This window comes from Nyctereutes procyonoides, unplaced genomic scaffold (assembly GCF_905146905.1).
Source record: "Nyctereutes procyonoides isolate TBG_1078 unplaced genomic scaffold, NYPRO_anot_genome, whole genome shotgun sequence".
NCBI lineage: Eukaryota > Metazoa > Chordata > Mammalia > Carnivora > Canidae > Nyctereutes > Nyctereutes procyonoides.
The window spans coordinates 32860616-32878186 of NW_026575051.1; the positions used below are offsets into that span (position 1 = coordinate 32860616).

The window sequence follows — 17571 nt, forward strand, 5'->3', positions numbered from 1 at the left end:
TTGCAGCAGTGAAGTTCTGAATAGAAAGGAACTAACAAACCATTGAAATGAAAGCAGTGGTTCCTAACCTAGAAACCAAGCACTTATGTGGTCTATGAAGTCTGAAATAGTCTGCAAACATGTTTGTACATATGCACTCATGTGTTTTCTAGGGTGATGACCCCATAGCTTTCATTAAAATTTCAAAAAGTCCTTGAAGCTTTCCCCTATGGTAGCACACATACATACAAAGAACTTCTGTCACAGGGTAACACCCACTGAGGAACAGGAAGGGCTTTTTAATTTCTCTATAGAAAAAAAAGCACTAATATAAACGTGACTATGGAAATACCAGTAATTTAAAATTTTTCAGTGTTCCTAAGTTCAGTGATTTCTTTTCATTGAACATGATTAATCATAAGAAAACATGCAAGAGATTAAGAAACCATATTTATTTCTTCTTTGGTACAACCAGGGATGTTACCTCAAACCTTGAAAATAAATAATCTCATTAAAACTTATGAATGACAGGATATTAAAATTCCTTCTTTGCTTCACATAGAAGAGCTAAGAAAAATTAATGGGTTTGGGACACAGTACAGTTCAACAAAAATCCAGGCTGACTACAAAAACCAACACGTGCCATTAGGAAATCATTGCGTGCGGCCCAGCATGCTCTTGCCACTGCCAAGGGGACACAATGATGGGCATTTTAAGCACCAGTTCTATTGACTACTATGAGGTTTCTTCCTAACTAGTCTGATAATCCTCTGTATAACCGAAACAGTAATCTGAGAACAACAGCTAAATAAAAAATGAAAATAACTACTACAGCTAAGGGAAACCAAACAGTCGTTCTTGTTTATTGGCACAAAGGCCCATGATGTGTCACATGTGTACAGCACACTAGAGTTCAACATCCTGGGAATAGGATTATAAATTTATTTAAAGGAAGGGTTTTAGGTTTTTGTTGTTTTTTCTTTTTTTTTTTTTTTAATCTGATGACTCTCCTGTCTCCCCTCCAAGGGAAAAGGAAGAGCATTTATTGAATAGCACCATTGTTTTAAATCTGTCAAATAAGACATGTAATAACAATGAAGGTAATGCATTGTCGTCTTTTGCCTTGGCTTCGGTGGTGTTTCTCCCCCAAGCTCCTTTGCCAGACATGGTTTTTGCAGACAGCCATGCAGCACTAAGCTTTTCACTGGTCAGGCCCTTTGCTAAACGCCCGTTGCCCAGCCTGCATGGTGCAGGAGGCTGGCTCACAAAACCCAGGAGGGCCAGGAGGGCCTGGAGGACCAGGTACACCAGGAATTCCTGCCACCCCTGGGGGGCCTCGTTCACCATCCCGGCCATTCCTCCCGTAGCTGGCAGGACCAGGCTCACCTGAAACACAAATGATTGCATACATGAACAAGAGAGCCCCAATGGCTGTGAACTGGCCCAAGGCACTGGATTCCCTCCCGTAGCCCAGCAGGGTACACAGAGGGCCTTAGTAAGTGCTTTTGGAAAGGATGGATGGAGATCGATGATGATGATGATGATAAAATTCCTCCACTGGACTTGGGTTTCTTAGAAATTAAAAATGGAAGGAGACCTCAGCCTCTCTAGTATGTTGGCCTCTAGCCACATAGGTCTATTGAGCACTGAAATGTACTAAGCCATATTGGGATGAACTGTAAGTGTAAAACACACTGGAATTTTGAAAACTTGGTATAAATTTTTAAAATATATTTCATTAACAATTCTTGTTTTTATTACATAATAAAATGATAATATTTTGGACACCATGGGTTAAATAAACTATAATAAAACTAATTTCACCTGATTCTTTGCCTTTATTAATGTGGCTACTAGCAGATTTAAAATTATTCACACAATTCTCCTTGTGGCTTGCATCATCCCTAATAGGTGCATCAATCTCCAGGCAGGGAGTGAAAGTATAGCTCAGTGGTTAGAAGAACAAGATTTAAAGACAGGTCTTGCTCTGCCATTTGTGAATAGGGTGATGTTAGCAAGTCACTAACCTTTCAGTTTCTTCACCTACAAGACAGGATGATACCTTCCTTAAAACTAAATTCCATGCCTTGAAAGCATCTAATAAATAGGTGCTATTATAATCATTATCAGTGATTGATGTCTTAGAAGCCTGTGTAAAGCACCTACAAAGGTCCCAGATGTTTTCCCAACAGGGGCTCACCTCTATGTGAACTTTTATGAGGGCCTAAGTGCCTAGGGAGCATTTCTTCCCGTTGTCATATTCAAAGGTTGTTTGATCACCCAGTGGAGCATATTCTCTGAGGCAGGGCACCCCATAACAGGAATTTAGGCTATTTACCCAACCCATCATACAAGCAGTGTTTTCATCCTATTAGCGTAAAGATGGCAGGAAGAAATTGATGTAAAACAACCTGTATGTGCCATGATGATATGGTTTTATAGAGATCCTCATTCCATTTCAGCCATCCTACCTCGGGCATTTAGCCAAAACACTGAACATGTTCAATTATATATTTGCTTAGATTTAATTACTTTCCTTCTTTCTCAGTGGTTTTCTTTTTCTTTTCTATTTTAGTGGTCTTATTACACATGTCTTTTATTGATCTTATTCTAATGGCCTACTCTTATTAAGTGGCCTTATTATATATATCTCACATACTTTTATAAGGAAGACAGAGATCCTAATTTATATATAAGATCTCCTTCTTCCTGTTATGCCTACACTTAGCCTCTTGCCTAAAACCTTAAATTTAAGAGAATTTATTCTCTACTACATAATAATATTAGAAAGCAGAAGGAAAGCTTTTTAGGTTTTCATATTTAGTTCCCTATTATCACATTCCAGGAGAGGCTTTTCACTTGCTGCATTTATTCCAGAAAGAGCTGATGAAGCCGTCCTGTATACCCACAATTTATTTTGTGTAAAGTACATCTAGTCCATTTCTCCTTTGGGCAAATACAGCTTTTGATGTTGTCATTGTTGTCATCCTCCTCATCTTTCACACTTATTAAATGCTTCTGCTTTACAACGGCCATGAACTGTGCTCATTATTGATCCTATTTTCCTCTTTGGTGAACTGAGAGTTAAGAAGGCTAAATAATCGTCCATGGTCACACAGCTATAGGATGCTGCAGCTAGAAACAAGGGCCCTTCACCACTACCCCAACCTAACCCTATTTCCATACTCACTGATTAGCTAGTTTTGCAGAGGTGTGTGTATGTGTGATTGCGAGTGCGTGTGCCCACGTGTGTGGGTGGGAGGGTGTTTTTTGTTTAATTCTTTGGGCCTGAATTGACTAAGAAGTAAAAAGAGGCACAATAATCAAGTTAGTACTGATTCATCTGGAGCTCTATCATAACAAACCAAAGATATTTTTTCTGAGGTTTTGTCCTGTACAAATGACCAGAGGGAAAAAACAGCTATCATGTAACATAGCATCAGTTCTGGTGAGTCTAGACCCTGGGCATTTAATCTCAAATGTTCTTGTTATTGATTTAAGAGTGTAATTTTGGGGTGACGCTATGTCACAGTCCATTCAAGGAGTCCAGCGGTTGCATTAGCGAATATCTATAAACCACCCTCCAACTCCTGAGAAGAAAGCAGATATGACGTGTTCTCATTCTGCCTCATGGGTATTTTAGCTGCACTAATTAACTGAAGACTACACAGTTTTCTGAAATTCAAGGACCTATAAAAACATTATTGCCAAACATGTTATTTTTTAAAATGACTGTGTCATTCTCTGTATGAACACTAGAGGGTAGTCATGTTACATTGATGGAGGCCAGTCCAGCTGGACGGTTCTGAAGGATTTAATAGATGCCCAGAGTGAAAGGGACTGTGTATAAAGACCTTAAACAAAAAACAACCTGCAAGTAATTTTCAGCATTAATTTGGTGATTTATCCATGAGTTATGTGAAATGTTTATATGTGCCAGGGACTTCCTTGCATTTCTCACCTTATGCTGTGCTTATTTTTGTGGTGTTTGTCAAAGCATACATGTCTAAGGAATTGGCATAAAGTGGTTTGTTTATATAAAATCCCAGTAGCCAAATAAAATAAATGTAGTGATGGAACTAGGATAAATGGCCACTGCTAAACTAGCCTAAACTGAGTGTGCCCTTGGTTTGGGGCTTCTTGGGTTTTTTTCCACTCAATATTCACAAGCAAAGTTCACCTATGTGAAAATTTTGCAAAAGAAACCTAAATAGCCCAGTTGCCTAGTGTGACCCAGCACAAAGCCAGCTCTACCCTTCTTTCCTTGTCCAAGAAGCGAAAGCATGTCCGCTCACAAGCCACATTCCTGGTAGTCACATCCATATGAGTCCCTAGTTAACTGGCTTCTTTCCTTCATGAGCTTGCACAGTGGAGATCAAGACCTATTATTAAACATTTTTCCTTAAAAATCCTCAGAGTACCAAGGAATTGGCCCCAAGTGGGCAAGTTTGGCGGTAGCAGGCGTAGTTTCTCTTAATGAGACAACCCAATCAAGCGATACTACCAAAGGCCTGTGGTAAGAAACTGAAGCTGGGGGGCGGGAGGGGAGGGGCAGGGGGTTGGGAGCATCTAGAGTCCCAGGTATCTAATGTGATCCACACTGTTCCATCAGAGAGGCAGAAAAGGAACCAAGGAACTAAATGGTTATGGGACATGCTGAAGTTATATGGCTAGAGTGGCAAAGACAAACTAATCACAGTACTAGACAGCCAGCTCATCATTTTGTCTACTGCACGAACCTGGACCTAGAAAGTATGAATATTTGCCTCTGTCACCTAATACCTGAGAGACCTTTGTCAGGGCAGGTGACCTTTGTAATATATGTGTCCTCTATTATAAACAGAGGAATACAAAATAATCATAGCTAAGTTTGCAAAATGCTGGCCATGCACCAAGCACCATTCTAAGTGTTTCACATGTATGGACACAGACCCTCCTAAATAACTCTAGAGAGTAGATGTGGTTATTAACCTTGTCATACCAAGGAGAAACTGAAGCGCTAAGAGGTAAAGTAGCTGCAAATAAGGGAAAGAGCAGTTATTGCACCCTGAAAGCCTGGCTCCACAGCCCATGCTTCTTAAATACCTACTCTGCCTACCTCCAGCTGTGAGAAACAAACTGGAAGACTTATGGAAACTTTTCAGACAACAGAGCACTATAGCCAAAATGATACAGTGTGGGTTAATAATGACGTATGGTCCATACTAACCAATGTATCATTACAACCCCAATGGCCGCATAATACTTAACACTGAACATAATTATTAATGTATTAGTTACAGTTTTTTCAAATACATCAAGTATGTTTGCATCAGGAAGAACGAGCAAATGAACTTTTTCCATCCAGGAGGATTTAAGTCCCGAATCGAAGTCCCAGTAGGGACAACAAAGAAGGTCACAGGATGTCCTGTTCTGCAGGCTCTTTCAGGTACCAGACAAGTTCCTGCAAAGAGTACTATTAGAAGTTCCTCTAGACCCTAACATCCTATTAATATTATGCTTGTGACAGACAGGAAACCACATTCCTAATCACATTCCAAGCTCCACCAGGGAAATTAAAAGGTCTAGCCTCTCAGTGGACAGTGAACCAGTTCAATAATTTACTGTGAACCAGTACTCTGCATTTATTATTTGGAGTCAAAGTCACCCAATGTCATAAAGCTAGTAAGTGAGAAAGTCAAGATTTGAACCCAGGATGTCTGAATTGTGGAGCTCCAAATAGCCCACTTTCAGAGTACTAGCTTTAGAGGAGGAATGACCCAAAAAGCTCTTGTTCGGGAACTGATGGATTCAAGAAATTGTTAGCTAAGCATATTCATAGTGTAGACAAGAGAATGTGAGCTGACCTAAAAGCCAAAGCACCCAGCTGGTGCCTCAGTGATTGGGGTAAACATAACCCTTTGTGCCCATGTGCTAAAAGCACTTGGAAAACTGCATGCTTTTGAAAGGTAGCCTAAACTTTTAAAATATAATCTGAAACTCAGATTTCTCACTAAATAATGTCACATAGCCTCTCAAGGGAAATATAACAAAAGTGTAGACAAAGAACCAGGTTTCAGAGTGGTACCAGGAAGCAAGGGGCAAGGACTGGCAAAAGGCAGAAAAGAAAAGGTAAAGGGCAGGTTTAGCAGTCCTGAAAACGCCATAAAAAAATTTTTTTAACAAGTCTTATTTAAGTATTAAATCCAAGACCAGCTATAACAGGCAGACCTGCCCATAATGAGCTTGCCCTGACTTAACCATTTTGCCCACATATAAATGCCTGAAATGCTAAAAAGCAAATCAGGGAAGCCACTTTCTGATAGGGCAATGTCTGGAGAGTACATGTAAACCCCTCCGGGTCAGATGCAGCAGCTCTGAGTGGGTTATGGCATGTGGGGAATAATGTGTCCCCTCGTGACAGCCTGGGATGCTGCACATACAGAGCTGGTTTTGCCTCAGTCTTCCCATTTGACACTTTAAAACATGGTCTACCAACAGATTTTTTAACACTAAGAGTCACCAAAAATGATAATATATTTATGATAAGATGTATTTCTGATAAAATCTTGCCAAGAATGCAAGTTGCTGGTTGAGAACTGTTACGTGATTTGTCAACAAAATGGGAGGAGTAATTGTAAGGCAATCCTATAATAAATAATTAGGTAAATTACATGTAATGATATTTTTATCAGCTTTAAATCACCTATTGCTACCACTAATAAAGGAGGAAAGCACTCAGTAAATTCTATTTCCCTTTCCTCTTCTAAACATGCATGAATGAATATAGGCTTTAAAATACACTGAAATCTTCTTTTGGTCCCTTGTAGCTTCAACCAGATTTTCTTTCCTTTTCTGATCATAAAAATTTCCTTTTCCAATCACGAAAATTTATCAGTTTGTGAAAGCATCTTGACAGACTCATGAATCACAGCTTTAGCAAAGCAGTGTTTGAGCTATCTCCAAATGTATTCATATTTTCTAAAAAATTTTTAATGAGAACGCAATTCCTAGGAGCAATGAAATGGATAATGAGAAAGCAGTGATGTTTTTGGCTGCAATTAGAGTCATGATTGAATACGTAAGCTTCTGTCAGAATTCGAAAATGAGCATTTCTTTTTCTAAATTTCCCTACACCAAGTTTTCCAAATCCACTGTGCAAGCGTAGACCATCCTTTTTCTGCAGAAACTCTCACCCTGACTCTCCTCAGCTCCAGGGTGTTTGGAAGCTTCCCTTAGCCACTGCCTCAGCCCCTATAAGAGTGCACTGGGAAGCTGTGTGTCATTCATGCCCTTAAACCGAACTGACTTTCCACCCTGCTAAGCTCCTTCTGTGATTGGGCTTGTAAGTCATTTCCCAGTGGATGACTGTGTGGCGGCCTGGACTATGGGGACAGAGTAGCCAGTGTGTAAAAAGAGAACAGATGCCCAGTGAGAGAATCCAGGCTCTTCAAACAGAGGCAACTTTGTCGCCTCAGCCAACACAGCTGTGATATGTGGCTTGTGCATGGCTCTTTGTGGCTATATGAATAGGAATGTTCAGGTTTATTTGGGGGAAAGGGGGGCAAGTATGGGTTGCTGGAGGGTCTGGATATTTGAAACAGGAGCTTTCAAAATAAGGTTTCAGTCACCCCCTAAGCAACATGAGTAGTTTGAAAACTTGGATTAATTTTCTTGTTGCTCTGACTTTTTTGATTAAAAAATAAGTAGAAAACTATCAACTCGGCTAAAAATGAAAGGACCTCATTCATTCAGAATTTTCTAACAAGTGCACTGTGGCTGGACCTTTACACAATTTTTAAAAACCATCTATTCAATAATAATATTTTAAGCCCTGACACTTGTTTTCTCACAAGGAACACAGGCAGGATTTACAAATCATTTAACTTTTCATTAAAGTTGGTCTCAAAAAATCTGCACCAACCATTATTGAGAATCATATGATATGCTTAAGTAATCAAAGAGCAATTCTTAAAACTGTTATCCAATTCAGACTTCCCAGGTGCTACCAATTTCTCAAGCCCATGCTGCCATATAACACACTTACCTGGGAGACCTGTAGCTCCGGGCAAGCCCTTAGGACCTCTTCCTGGAGGGCCACGTTCCCCCCTTTCTCCCAAGTCACCTGCATTTCATTAAAGAAATGTTATTTTTCTGTATGTTTATAAAAAGAAAGGTTGTAGTAAATATGTAGCAAGGAAAAACTTGAGTCAATTATATGAAGAGATCTAAGGGGAAAAAAACTCAGATAATCATATTCATCAAATGATAAACAAAATCAATCAAATAATCAACATTCACCAAAATAAAGAATCAATGGCTACCTCCTTAACATGATAAAATATAATATTTACCTCAACCCGAAAGTTAGCATAATGCTTATGAGACACACGAGAAGCAGTTCCATTACAGACAGACATTACAGAGATGCCCACTTTATCACTAGTATTTGTCATTTGGTTTGGCAGTCAAAAACATCCCTATTTTCAAGTGATATGATATGATATGAGTGTATGTCTTAAATCATTGAAAATCAACTCAAAGTCTACTACAAGCAATGACAGAATTCATTAAAGTAGCAAGATAGAAAATTAATATATGAAAATCAATAGTTTTCATATACACAATCATCCAAAATCAGATGTAGTGAAAAAATATCCCATTTATAATAGCAATTAAATTAATAACAAGAAATAAGTTTAATCAGAAATATGGAAATCCAACATTACAAAATTAACATTTCTAAAGGACACAAAAGGACTTGTTCTTAGATGGAATGACATCATCACAAAAAGGTGTGAGTTGTCCCTAAGTTGAAGTTTTATCATGATCCCAATTAAAAAGATTTTTTTAACCAGAAATGGGGATTCTAAAGTTTATACAGAAAAACACATAAGCCAGAGTAGCTACGAAAACTCCAAAAAGCTACCCAAAGGGAATTAATCCCACCATATATTAAACCAATTAAAATGGTGTAGTGCTGGAACATGGATAGACCAGTGAACCCACCCAAAAACAGGCTCCAATATATATAGGAATTTGTTCTGTAATAATGTGCCATCTTAAAGTGGGAAATAGTCAAACAAGTCAAAAAATGTTGTTGGAAAAAGTGGGAAGCCAGTTGGAGAAAAAAAAATAAAGTTGAACTTGTTCCTCACAACATAATCCAGGATAAATTACAAGTGAATCAAATATTTAAATGTATAAGAACCAGAAGAAAACAAGGGAGAATTGTTTTATAACTTCAGATTTGAGTTGGCCTTTCTGTTATGATTCAAAATACGAAAAGATCTTAAAATCAATATAAAAAGTTCAACAACAGTAAAAAAAAAGAATATGTAAGCAAGAAAGTCACTAAAAGGAAACAAATATAGCTCTGAAATATATGAAAAAATCCTTGATTTCACTTTCACATCAAAATACATGTCGAGAGCTGAGGCCGAACTCGGGATCTGACAAGATGGCCAGGCTGCCCCGCAGGATTATCAAGGAAACCCAGCGTTTGCTGGCAGAACCAGTTCCTGGCATTAAAGCAGAACCAGATGAGAGCAACGCCCGTTATTTTCATGTGGTCATTGCTGGACCCCAGGATTCCCCCTTTGAGGGAGGGACTTTTAAACTGGAACTATTCCTTCCAGAAGAATACCCGATGGCAGCCCCTAAAGTACGTTTCATGACCAAAATTTATCATCCTAATGTAGACAAGTTGGGAAGAATATGCTTAGATATTTTGAAAGATAAGTGGTCCCCAGCACTGCAGATCCGCACAGTTCTGCTATCGATCCAGGCTTTGTTAAGTGCTCCCAATCCAGATGATCCGTTAGCAAATGATGTAGCGGAGCAGTGGAAGACCAACGAAGCCCAAGCCATAGAAACAGCTAGAGCATGGACTAGGCTATATGCCATGAATAATATTTAAAATCGATCTGATCATCAAGTGTGCCTCACTTCTCCTGTTCTGCCAAGACTTCTTCCTTTTTTGTTTGCATTTAATGGACACAGTCTTAGAAACATTACAGAATAAAAGCCCAGACATCTTCAGTCCTTTGGTGATTAAATGCACATTAGCAAATCTATGTCTTGTCCTGATTCACTGTTGTAAAGCATGAGCAGAGGCTAGAAGTACCATCTGGATTGTTGTGAAACGTTAAAAGCAGTGGCCCCTCTCTGCTTTTATTCATTTCCCCCATCATGGTTTAAGTATAAAGCACTGTGAATGAAGGTAGTTGTCAGGGTTAGCTGCAGGGGTGTGGGTGTTTTTCTTTATTATTATTTTTGAGGGGGAGAGGTAGTTTTATTTTAATTTTATGGGCTCCTTCCCCCCCTTTTATGGTGATCTAATTGCATCGGTTAAAAGCAGCTAACCAGTTCTTTAGAATATGCTCTCTAGCCAAGTCTAACTTTATTTAGACGCTGTAGATGGACAAGCTTGATTATTTGAACCAAAATGGGAACATTAAACAAACATTACAGCCCTCACTAATAACATTGTGACTTTGCTGTCAAGTGTAGAATCCTTCCTTCAAGAAAAAGCTTGTGACCATTTTGTATGGCTTGTCTGGAAACTTCTGTAAATCTTATGTTTTAGTAAAATATTTTTTGTTATTCTAAAAAAAAATACATGGAAATTATGAATAACGTGAAAGCTACTTTGAACTATAAGATAGGCAAATATTCCAAAGTTTAATTAAACATATGCTAGCAAGTCTGTGGAAAAAGATATTATTATAAATTGCTAATAAAACTAAATTGGGACATTCTCTTGGAGGATAATTAAATAATATCTATCAAAATTACAAATGGTAGTACCATTTTACCTGGCAATTCCACTTCTAGGAGTTTATTGTAGAAAAACAGAGGTTATGTTGATATTTACACAAAAATGAAATATACAGTGTTGTTCACTGCAGCCTTGCCATATGGCAGAAGATTGGAAACAAAATGTCCATGAGAGGGTTAAATGTACTACAGTACTTCCATAGAATGGCATACTATGCAGCTATGAGGAAGAACCAGGAAATTCTTCAAAACATTCTCAAGGCATATTGCTAAGTGAAAAAAAACCAAGGTCCAGATCACTACTAAAGGGCAATACAACTTGTTTCTAAAGGGACATGGGGAATGTATGTAATTATATATTGTATATAATCACTGGTAAGGATATTTAGGTAACTAATAAAAGGGATTACCTAATGGGAAGGATAAAAGAATCTAGGCAGATGGGAGGCAGGAGTGGGGGAAAAACTCTTCACTAAATATCTTTTTGTGTATTTTTAAATTTTCAAACACTGTAAATTTAGTGTTACTGAAAATAAATTAATGAATTTTCAAGATTTAAAATGTGCTGTCACAAGTGCCTACATTTCACTTGTGATTCATTATTTACAGGGAATATGCTTTGGATTGCAACCAGCCATGTGTATTTGCAAGACAGTTGATTGAATTTGGGGATTCAGCAGCCACAGAACCAAGTTTCATTAATTATCCTGGCCCCTGCAGAGAAACCCAGAAACTTGGCCTCATTAACAAAGTGCCCTAATACCTAGTCAACTGGTCCTAAATGATGTTTACGGTTCCTAATAGAAGTCATTATTCTACTATCCCATTGGTATAGTATTATATTATTATCCTTCTACTCTTTTAGAAGATGTGGTGGCATTTTGCAACAAATTCTATACATAATCATTTTTCCAAACATTTGTATCAGCTCAACTTTATTCAATATTGAGTCATTTGTTATAATTTTTTAAAAAGCATACATGCCAAAATAGTAAAAAAAAAAAACACCTCTAATTATTAAGTGAATGTTTAAATAGCCACCATACTTTGATTTTAGCTGTGAATGCCTTTGTATGAATAATTTTATCATGAATCAACTCTATTTTAAAAACAATTTTAAATTTATATAAATACTGTGTAAGGATATAGAGCTCAAGTTGAACTCATATTCACATAAACTATTTTTTAACACTCATCAATATGGCCTTACTATATTAGGAAGATATGATAATTAGCATTTTAAAAACTAACAACTTAAACACTCTTGTTAACTTAGCAATTTAAATGTCATATCACTGTAATTCTGGAGGCTAGCAATGAAAAGAGAACCAATAAATGTGCCACATTTTCTGAAGATATGAGATGAAGATTATAAATTAAACAGTAACTTTCGTGCAGACAGTGAAAGTTAAACACATTCTAGCATGAAGCCACAGCAACTTTAAAATGTTGCTTGCAAGGAAGAAAATCTCATTGCTCCATAGTTGCCATTTATTTCATTTATTTGAAAGGTGTAACTGATACTCTGACCAAGCAGATTAATCCAAAAAAAGTGTTAGTCACAGTAATGATATGTGTATTTGCTCAAGCCTTCATTTACATATTGCATCTGTTTGACTTACACTAAAATATCTATATCTATATATATCTATATAAAATTAATTCAAACCATGAATATTTAAAAACAGTACTTATGACAAAGAAGACTAATACTAAGCAAAGTGAACATAAAGCCAATAAGATACCTGTTTCTGCTTGAGTATACATATAAAAATGTACATGTGGCATAGGTCTTGACCCTAACATGTTTTTATAATATTGCACAGAGTATGTCGATAAAAACAAAAAAATATATATAAATGATTTGAGTATGATTTCTGGCATATTTCTACTAGCTCCTACTGAAAATGTTTCACTGTGTTTTGCAGACTAATTTTTTAGGAAAAAATGATTTTTATTAAAGACATAGCTTGAACTGCTAAAAACTTTGGTGAAATTTATTTGTTCATTATTTATGTAGTAATTTCCTTGGAGAAAGACTCTCAAAGTAATATGGCGAGCAAGACTCAGACTGTCCCTTCTTTATTAGACATGGGAAAGAGGCAGCAGGTGACACTGAAATACATCTCTAACTAGCTGGACATTTAAGTTTCAAATACTGGAGTATTTGTTCTCAGGGAAATATTGATCTGTAACCTTTGGCTAATGGGATACTATATGTTTTCAATTAAATATCACTGTTATAATGTATGCAGTAGGACGAGAAAGGTCAAGTCCGGTTACCTGGAACCATACCTTTCCAAATTTGTGACAGCACTGATTGATAAAATCCCAGGATAGTACTCCTTTCTTCCCATACCCCAAATTTCAAGAAGTAAAACAGAGAAGATGCTGCTTTAAAGGAACCCAGTGATGATAAAGGGATGGAGGAAATTAGGGAGAAAAAGTCCTTTAGAAAAAAGAAAAAGACTATCTCTTTTGGATTATAGACTGTGTCATAAATGCTGAAGAAAAATTAGCGGGAGGTCCCTTATACAATAAAACTATGCTTGATGAATAAACTCTGTGCCAGAAGCATTTTCCAGGTTCCATATATATAAATACATTTTTCTTCCCTTCAAAATAAGGTTTATCTGCTGGAGCCAACTCACCCCAACTCAGTCACTATCCAATGCTGCTATTAGCTTCCCAGGAAGCTTCCTGAACATTTCACCCCTGTTTCCTGTGGTTCCCATCCCTGATTGTACATTAAAGTCACATGGGGAATGTTTTTAAATCCTGCTGCTCAGACCTATTAAGTCAAAATCTCTGGGAATGTGACCCAGTCGTGGACAGTTTTTAAAGCTCCCCAGGTGATTCCACAGTGCACCCTGGCCTGAGAAACACAGATTTAGGCAGACTCTACTAGCATAGCAAGCAGACACAGACATTCTTATTTCTTAGAAAATTAAGATCAGATTTCAGGTGCATTCTCTTACTAACTCAAAGTTGAGTTCTATCTCACATATGGAGACTTCCTTTAAGCCAAAGAAAATAGGGCTGTGATTTCTATAGTCCCTACAAGGTGTTTCCTTTCAGCAGGAAAATGGGAGACTCCTCTACACTGGGGCATTTAGCAATATCAGATTCATCTGGAGGCTTGTTAGACCACAGACTATTGGCCCCCCCTGCAGAGTCTCTGATCAGTGGGACAGGGGTGGGCTGGAAAATTTGTATTCCAAAAAGGGTCCCTGGTGGTACTGACGCTCCAGTGAGCACTCTCTCAGAACCACGGCTCTAAAAGGAACTTATAAGAAAGGCTGAGGAATCACTGTGGGCTCTGGTACAACAGAACCAGCTAAGTCAACAATCCACTTGAGGCACCAGAATTTCTTGGAAATTGTGAACAGAATGAATAGTGTCTAAGCACAAAGACAGTACCTACTCGTAAGTTCCTGAATCAGTAGCTAAAAGTAGGACAAAGATGAGTGGCTATGTGATTCTTTTAAAGAAACTACTCGGTTCTCTTTGAGATGAGCTCTGAGCTCTCTCCATATTTGATTTTATCCAGCCTCTGAAAGTTTGGAAATTGTGCCAGCCTTACAAGAGGCTCCAATTAGGGTTCATTTTTTCACATACAGCAATGCACATGCCAAAAAAAAATCAAATATAATTAACAAAATTGTTCCAGCTGAAACCATCGTTAGCCAAATACATCAGCAATTCATTTATAGATCCAAAAAGGCAGCTTGCTTGTCCTCTGACCCTTCACACCATAATATTTATCCCTAATTGGAGCACCACCATTAAAAAAAATCCTTTCTCTTGTTTCTGACGCCATATCTTTCTGAAGTTCCCTAGAAAGCGGTCAGTCACTCATGATGTAGAAATTCTTCATTTTGTTTAGCCTTCTCTGTAAATTATCCAGGACACACACCAGCCCCAGCTGACATACTTACCTCAATGAGCAAACACCATGTGAGGCAACCAGTCCTCCTGCAGGTCCTGCTTAATACCTAACACATGATACATTTTTTTTTTCAAAACACTGATTTTTAAGGACTCAACTTGCTTTAAATAAAAGGGGAAGAAGCAAACTTTCTCATATTCCCTCACATGGTAAAGAAGGAAGAAAGTTCGATAGCACTTCAGAGCCGGAAAAAAATCCATCAAAACCAAATATCCAATGTCACTTTTTAAAAGAAGAGGGAGGCAGCTTCAACTCATGATGTAATTTGTCTTATGACCTGCTAACAAATGCTGTTAATGGATACAAACAGTCTAAGGCTGGTTGCCACCTTCCAAGACCTCTACAATGATTTTAGACTCTAAAACAAAACAAAACAAAACAAAACAGCACTGAACGATCATTCTTTAAACTTTATAAGATCCTGTAAAGTTTATTTTGAACTATGACTGAGGCAGAGGGTAACTGAAAGAGATCAGTACTAAAAACCAAGGGACTTTAATTCTAGTTTTTGGTCTCCTATTGTCTACAACAAGTTAAAGAGGAGGTTGTATAATAGTTTCCTGATCTTTACCATCACCACTGAATGATACATCTCCTTATCTCACAGGATATCTGGAGCTTGGAAGGATGTATAGATACATCTGAAAAAGGACAGCGTGTGTTCTTTTATTCCACCTGGGCAAAATGCCTTACCTTTAGGCCCCCTCAAACCAAGAGCACCAGGGGGGCCTTTAATGCCTGGGAGGCCACGAAGTCCCATTTGGCCTGGGAAACCATTCTCTCCAGGAGGTCCTGGGGGACCAGGGGGCCCAGGCCTTCCAGGGAGTCCAGAGGCTCCTGAGTCCGGTCGCTTGAGACTAGCAGCCATCTCAGCAAGATGCTCTAAAAGATAATAAACAAAACAGCCCAGAGAAGTCAGAAACATGAAAGTAAATTCAAAGGAAAAAGGGGTATTTCAAGTGTCTCTTTTTCTATATGTGTCACCAGAGCTTCAAAATTGGTAGTGAGAAGTGAATAAAGTTGGATCATTTTTCCATGGACTTTCTGCCAAGAAGCTTCACTGGTGCTGTTCTATTCAGCTCTCCCTGGATATATTTGGTCCTGCTGTTCTGAGACAAGGGGAGGGGGGTTAAAAAAAAACATACACGGCAAGGCTTTCGGGTGAGCAGTGTTCTCAAAGGATGAGTGTGTCATCTGAGTCTCGGCTGGTTATCTGAAAACCCAGGACGGGAAGAAAATGAGTTTCTTAGGAAAGAAAGGTAAAAGTGGATGTCCAGAAGCTTTTTAAAAGCCAGGGACATTGTCCAGAATTAGTACTGAGAGAGCATTTGAGACCTAGCCCCACATCTTTAGTTTGAAGATACTGAGTGACCTAAAATATCCTGAGCATTCACGACTTCTTATAAATTCCCCTCTCAAAAGTTTTTTCATGCTTGGAATAGACAACAGACATTAAAAATAGCCTGCTTCGTGGGAATGTTCACAGTCTGTCTTAAAAATTAATAACTATGTGGGCTTTCTCAGAAACCATTAAATAGATTAAGAATCATCCACGAAACCATGAAAAGCAAGAAAACTTTCCTATAAAAATACTCTGTGGGAAATATGCCAGTGCAATATTTTTTAAAGGTGTGAAGGAGATTATGAATTGGAAACAAATTTCTAACCAACATTTTAAAATTGTTTAAATGTGAACATTCTTGTTTGCCTTATGTAAGTAAGAGTTAGCATAAAATTATGATTTTCTAGGGATGTAATGTTTAAAATTGAAATATCCTTTCAAGATTAAATGTCTGCAAGTAGAGACTTATATTGGTTTTCAAATATAGAAGTGACACTTCCATCCTGGAAAACTCTACAAGTGTACTAGACGAATCAGACTATCTTATGAGCATACAAAAGAAGAGTATTTATCGTGACAGAATTAGTTCCAACCAAATTATTTGTTAGAAGGACCCAATTTTGCAGGATCTCCCCAATTCCTGTCTCCCCAGTTTCTCCCTTTCCTATATGATAGTAGAACTAGACCAATTCTAAAACAGCTATGGCAAATAGCAAGTGCTATAGCCATAGATGTATTTAATTTTTTAAGATTTTATTTATTTATCCATGAGAGACACAGAGAGAGAGAGGGGGACAGAGAGACAGACAGAGGGAGAAGCCAGCTCCATGCAGGGAGCCCGATGTGGGACTCGATCCCAGAACTCCAGGATCACACCCCGAGCCGAAGGAAGACACTCAACCACTTAGCCACCCAGGCATCTCTCCATAGATGAATTTAGATAAAGGTTAGCAAATGTAAAAATATATCACCATTTGGGTAAAATACGAGTTACTGATTTTCTACATATGTGATACATTAGTAGAGATAATGTCCTTTATGCTTCTTATGGGCATGAAGACTGTCAATTACTTCACAGAGATAATTGTGAAGATTATCTCACAGAGAGAGCCAGAATCAGTACCAGGTACACACTAGGTGGAAGGATGTTAAGGAGGGGGAAAATACCTGAGAATCTGTGTTCCTAAGGGGGAAAAAGTGCACAGGTATGTGTGCTTTCTTGTAAATTAACCTCCTTGGCAAAAAAAAAAAAAAATACAGGTATGTATGCAAAAAAGCCACTGAGAACAAAAATAGACTAACCCAAAGGCACCTGGGTAATGCATTCAGTTAGGCATCTGACTCTTGGTTTTGCTCAAGTCATGATCTCAGGGTCCTGAGATCCAGCCCTGCATGAGACTCCATGCTCAATGGGAGTCTGCTTAAGATTTTCAAGATTTTCTCTCCCTTTCCCTCTGCCCTTCCCCTTGCTTGTGTGTGCATTCTCTCTCTCTCTCTCTCTTTCTCTCTCTCCCCCCTCTCTCTTTCTCAAATAAATAAATAA

The 17571-nt window shown here is 38.1% G+C and overlaps 2 protein-coding genes across 3 annotated transcripts in view; one reads left to right on the forward strand and one right to left on the reverse strand.

The window, feature by feature from the left end:
* Window positions 1-524: 524 nt before the first annotated feature.
* Window positions 525-17571, reverse strand: part of COL9A1 (collagen type IX alpha 1 chain) — an 89714-nt gene continuing 72667 nt past the window's right edge. For both annotated transcript variants that reach the window (XM_055330214.1, XM_055330215.1), the window contains 3 exons: window positions 15380-15568; window positions 8006-8083; window positions 525-1365 (listed from right to left, as the gene is read on the reverse strand). In XM_055330214.1, coding sequence (XP_055186189.1) covers window positions 1181-1365; window positions 8006-8083; window positions 15380-15568 — 452 coding nt within the window. In that variant the 3' untranslated portion in view covers window positions 525-1180. The remainder of the gene's footprint in view (window positions 1366-8005; window positions 8084-15379; window positions 15569-17571) is intronic.
* On the forward strand, window positions 9403-10569 carry LOC129512700 (ubiquitin-conjugating enzyme E2 N-like). Its single transcript, XM_055330216.1, has one exon. It carries the CDS (start codon window positions 9419-9421, stop codon window positions 9875-9877), a length of 459 nt encoding a protein of 152 aa, XP_055186191.1. The 5' UTR covers window positions 9403-9418; the 3' UTR covers window positions 9878-10569.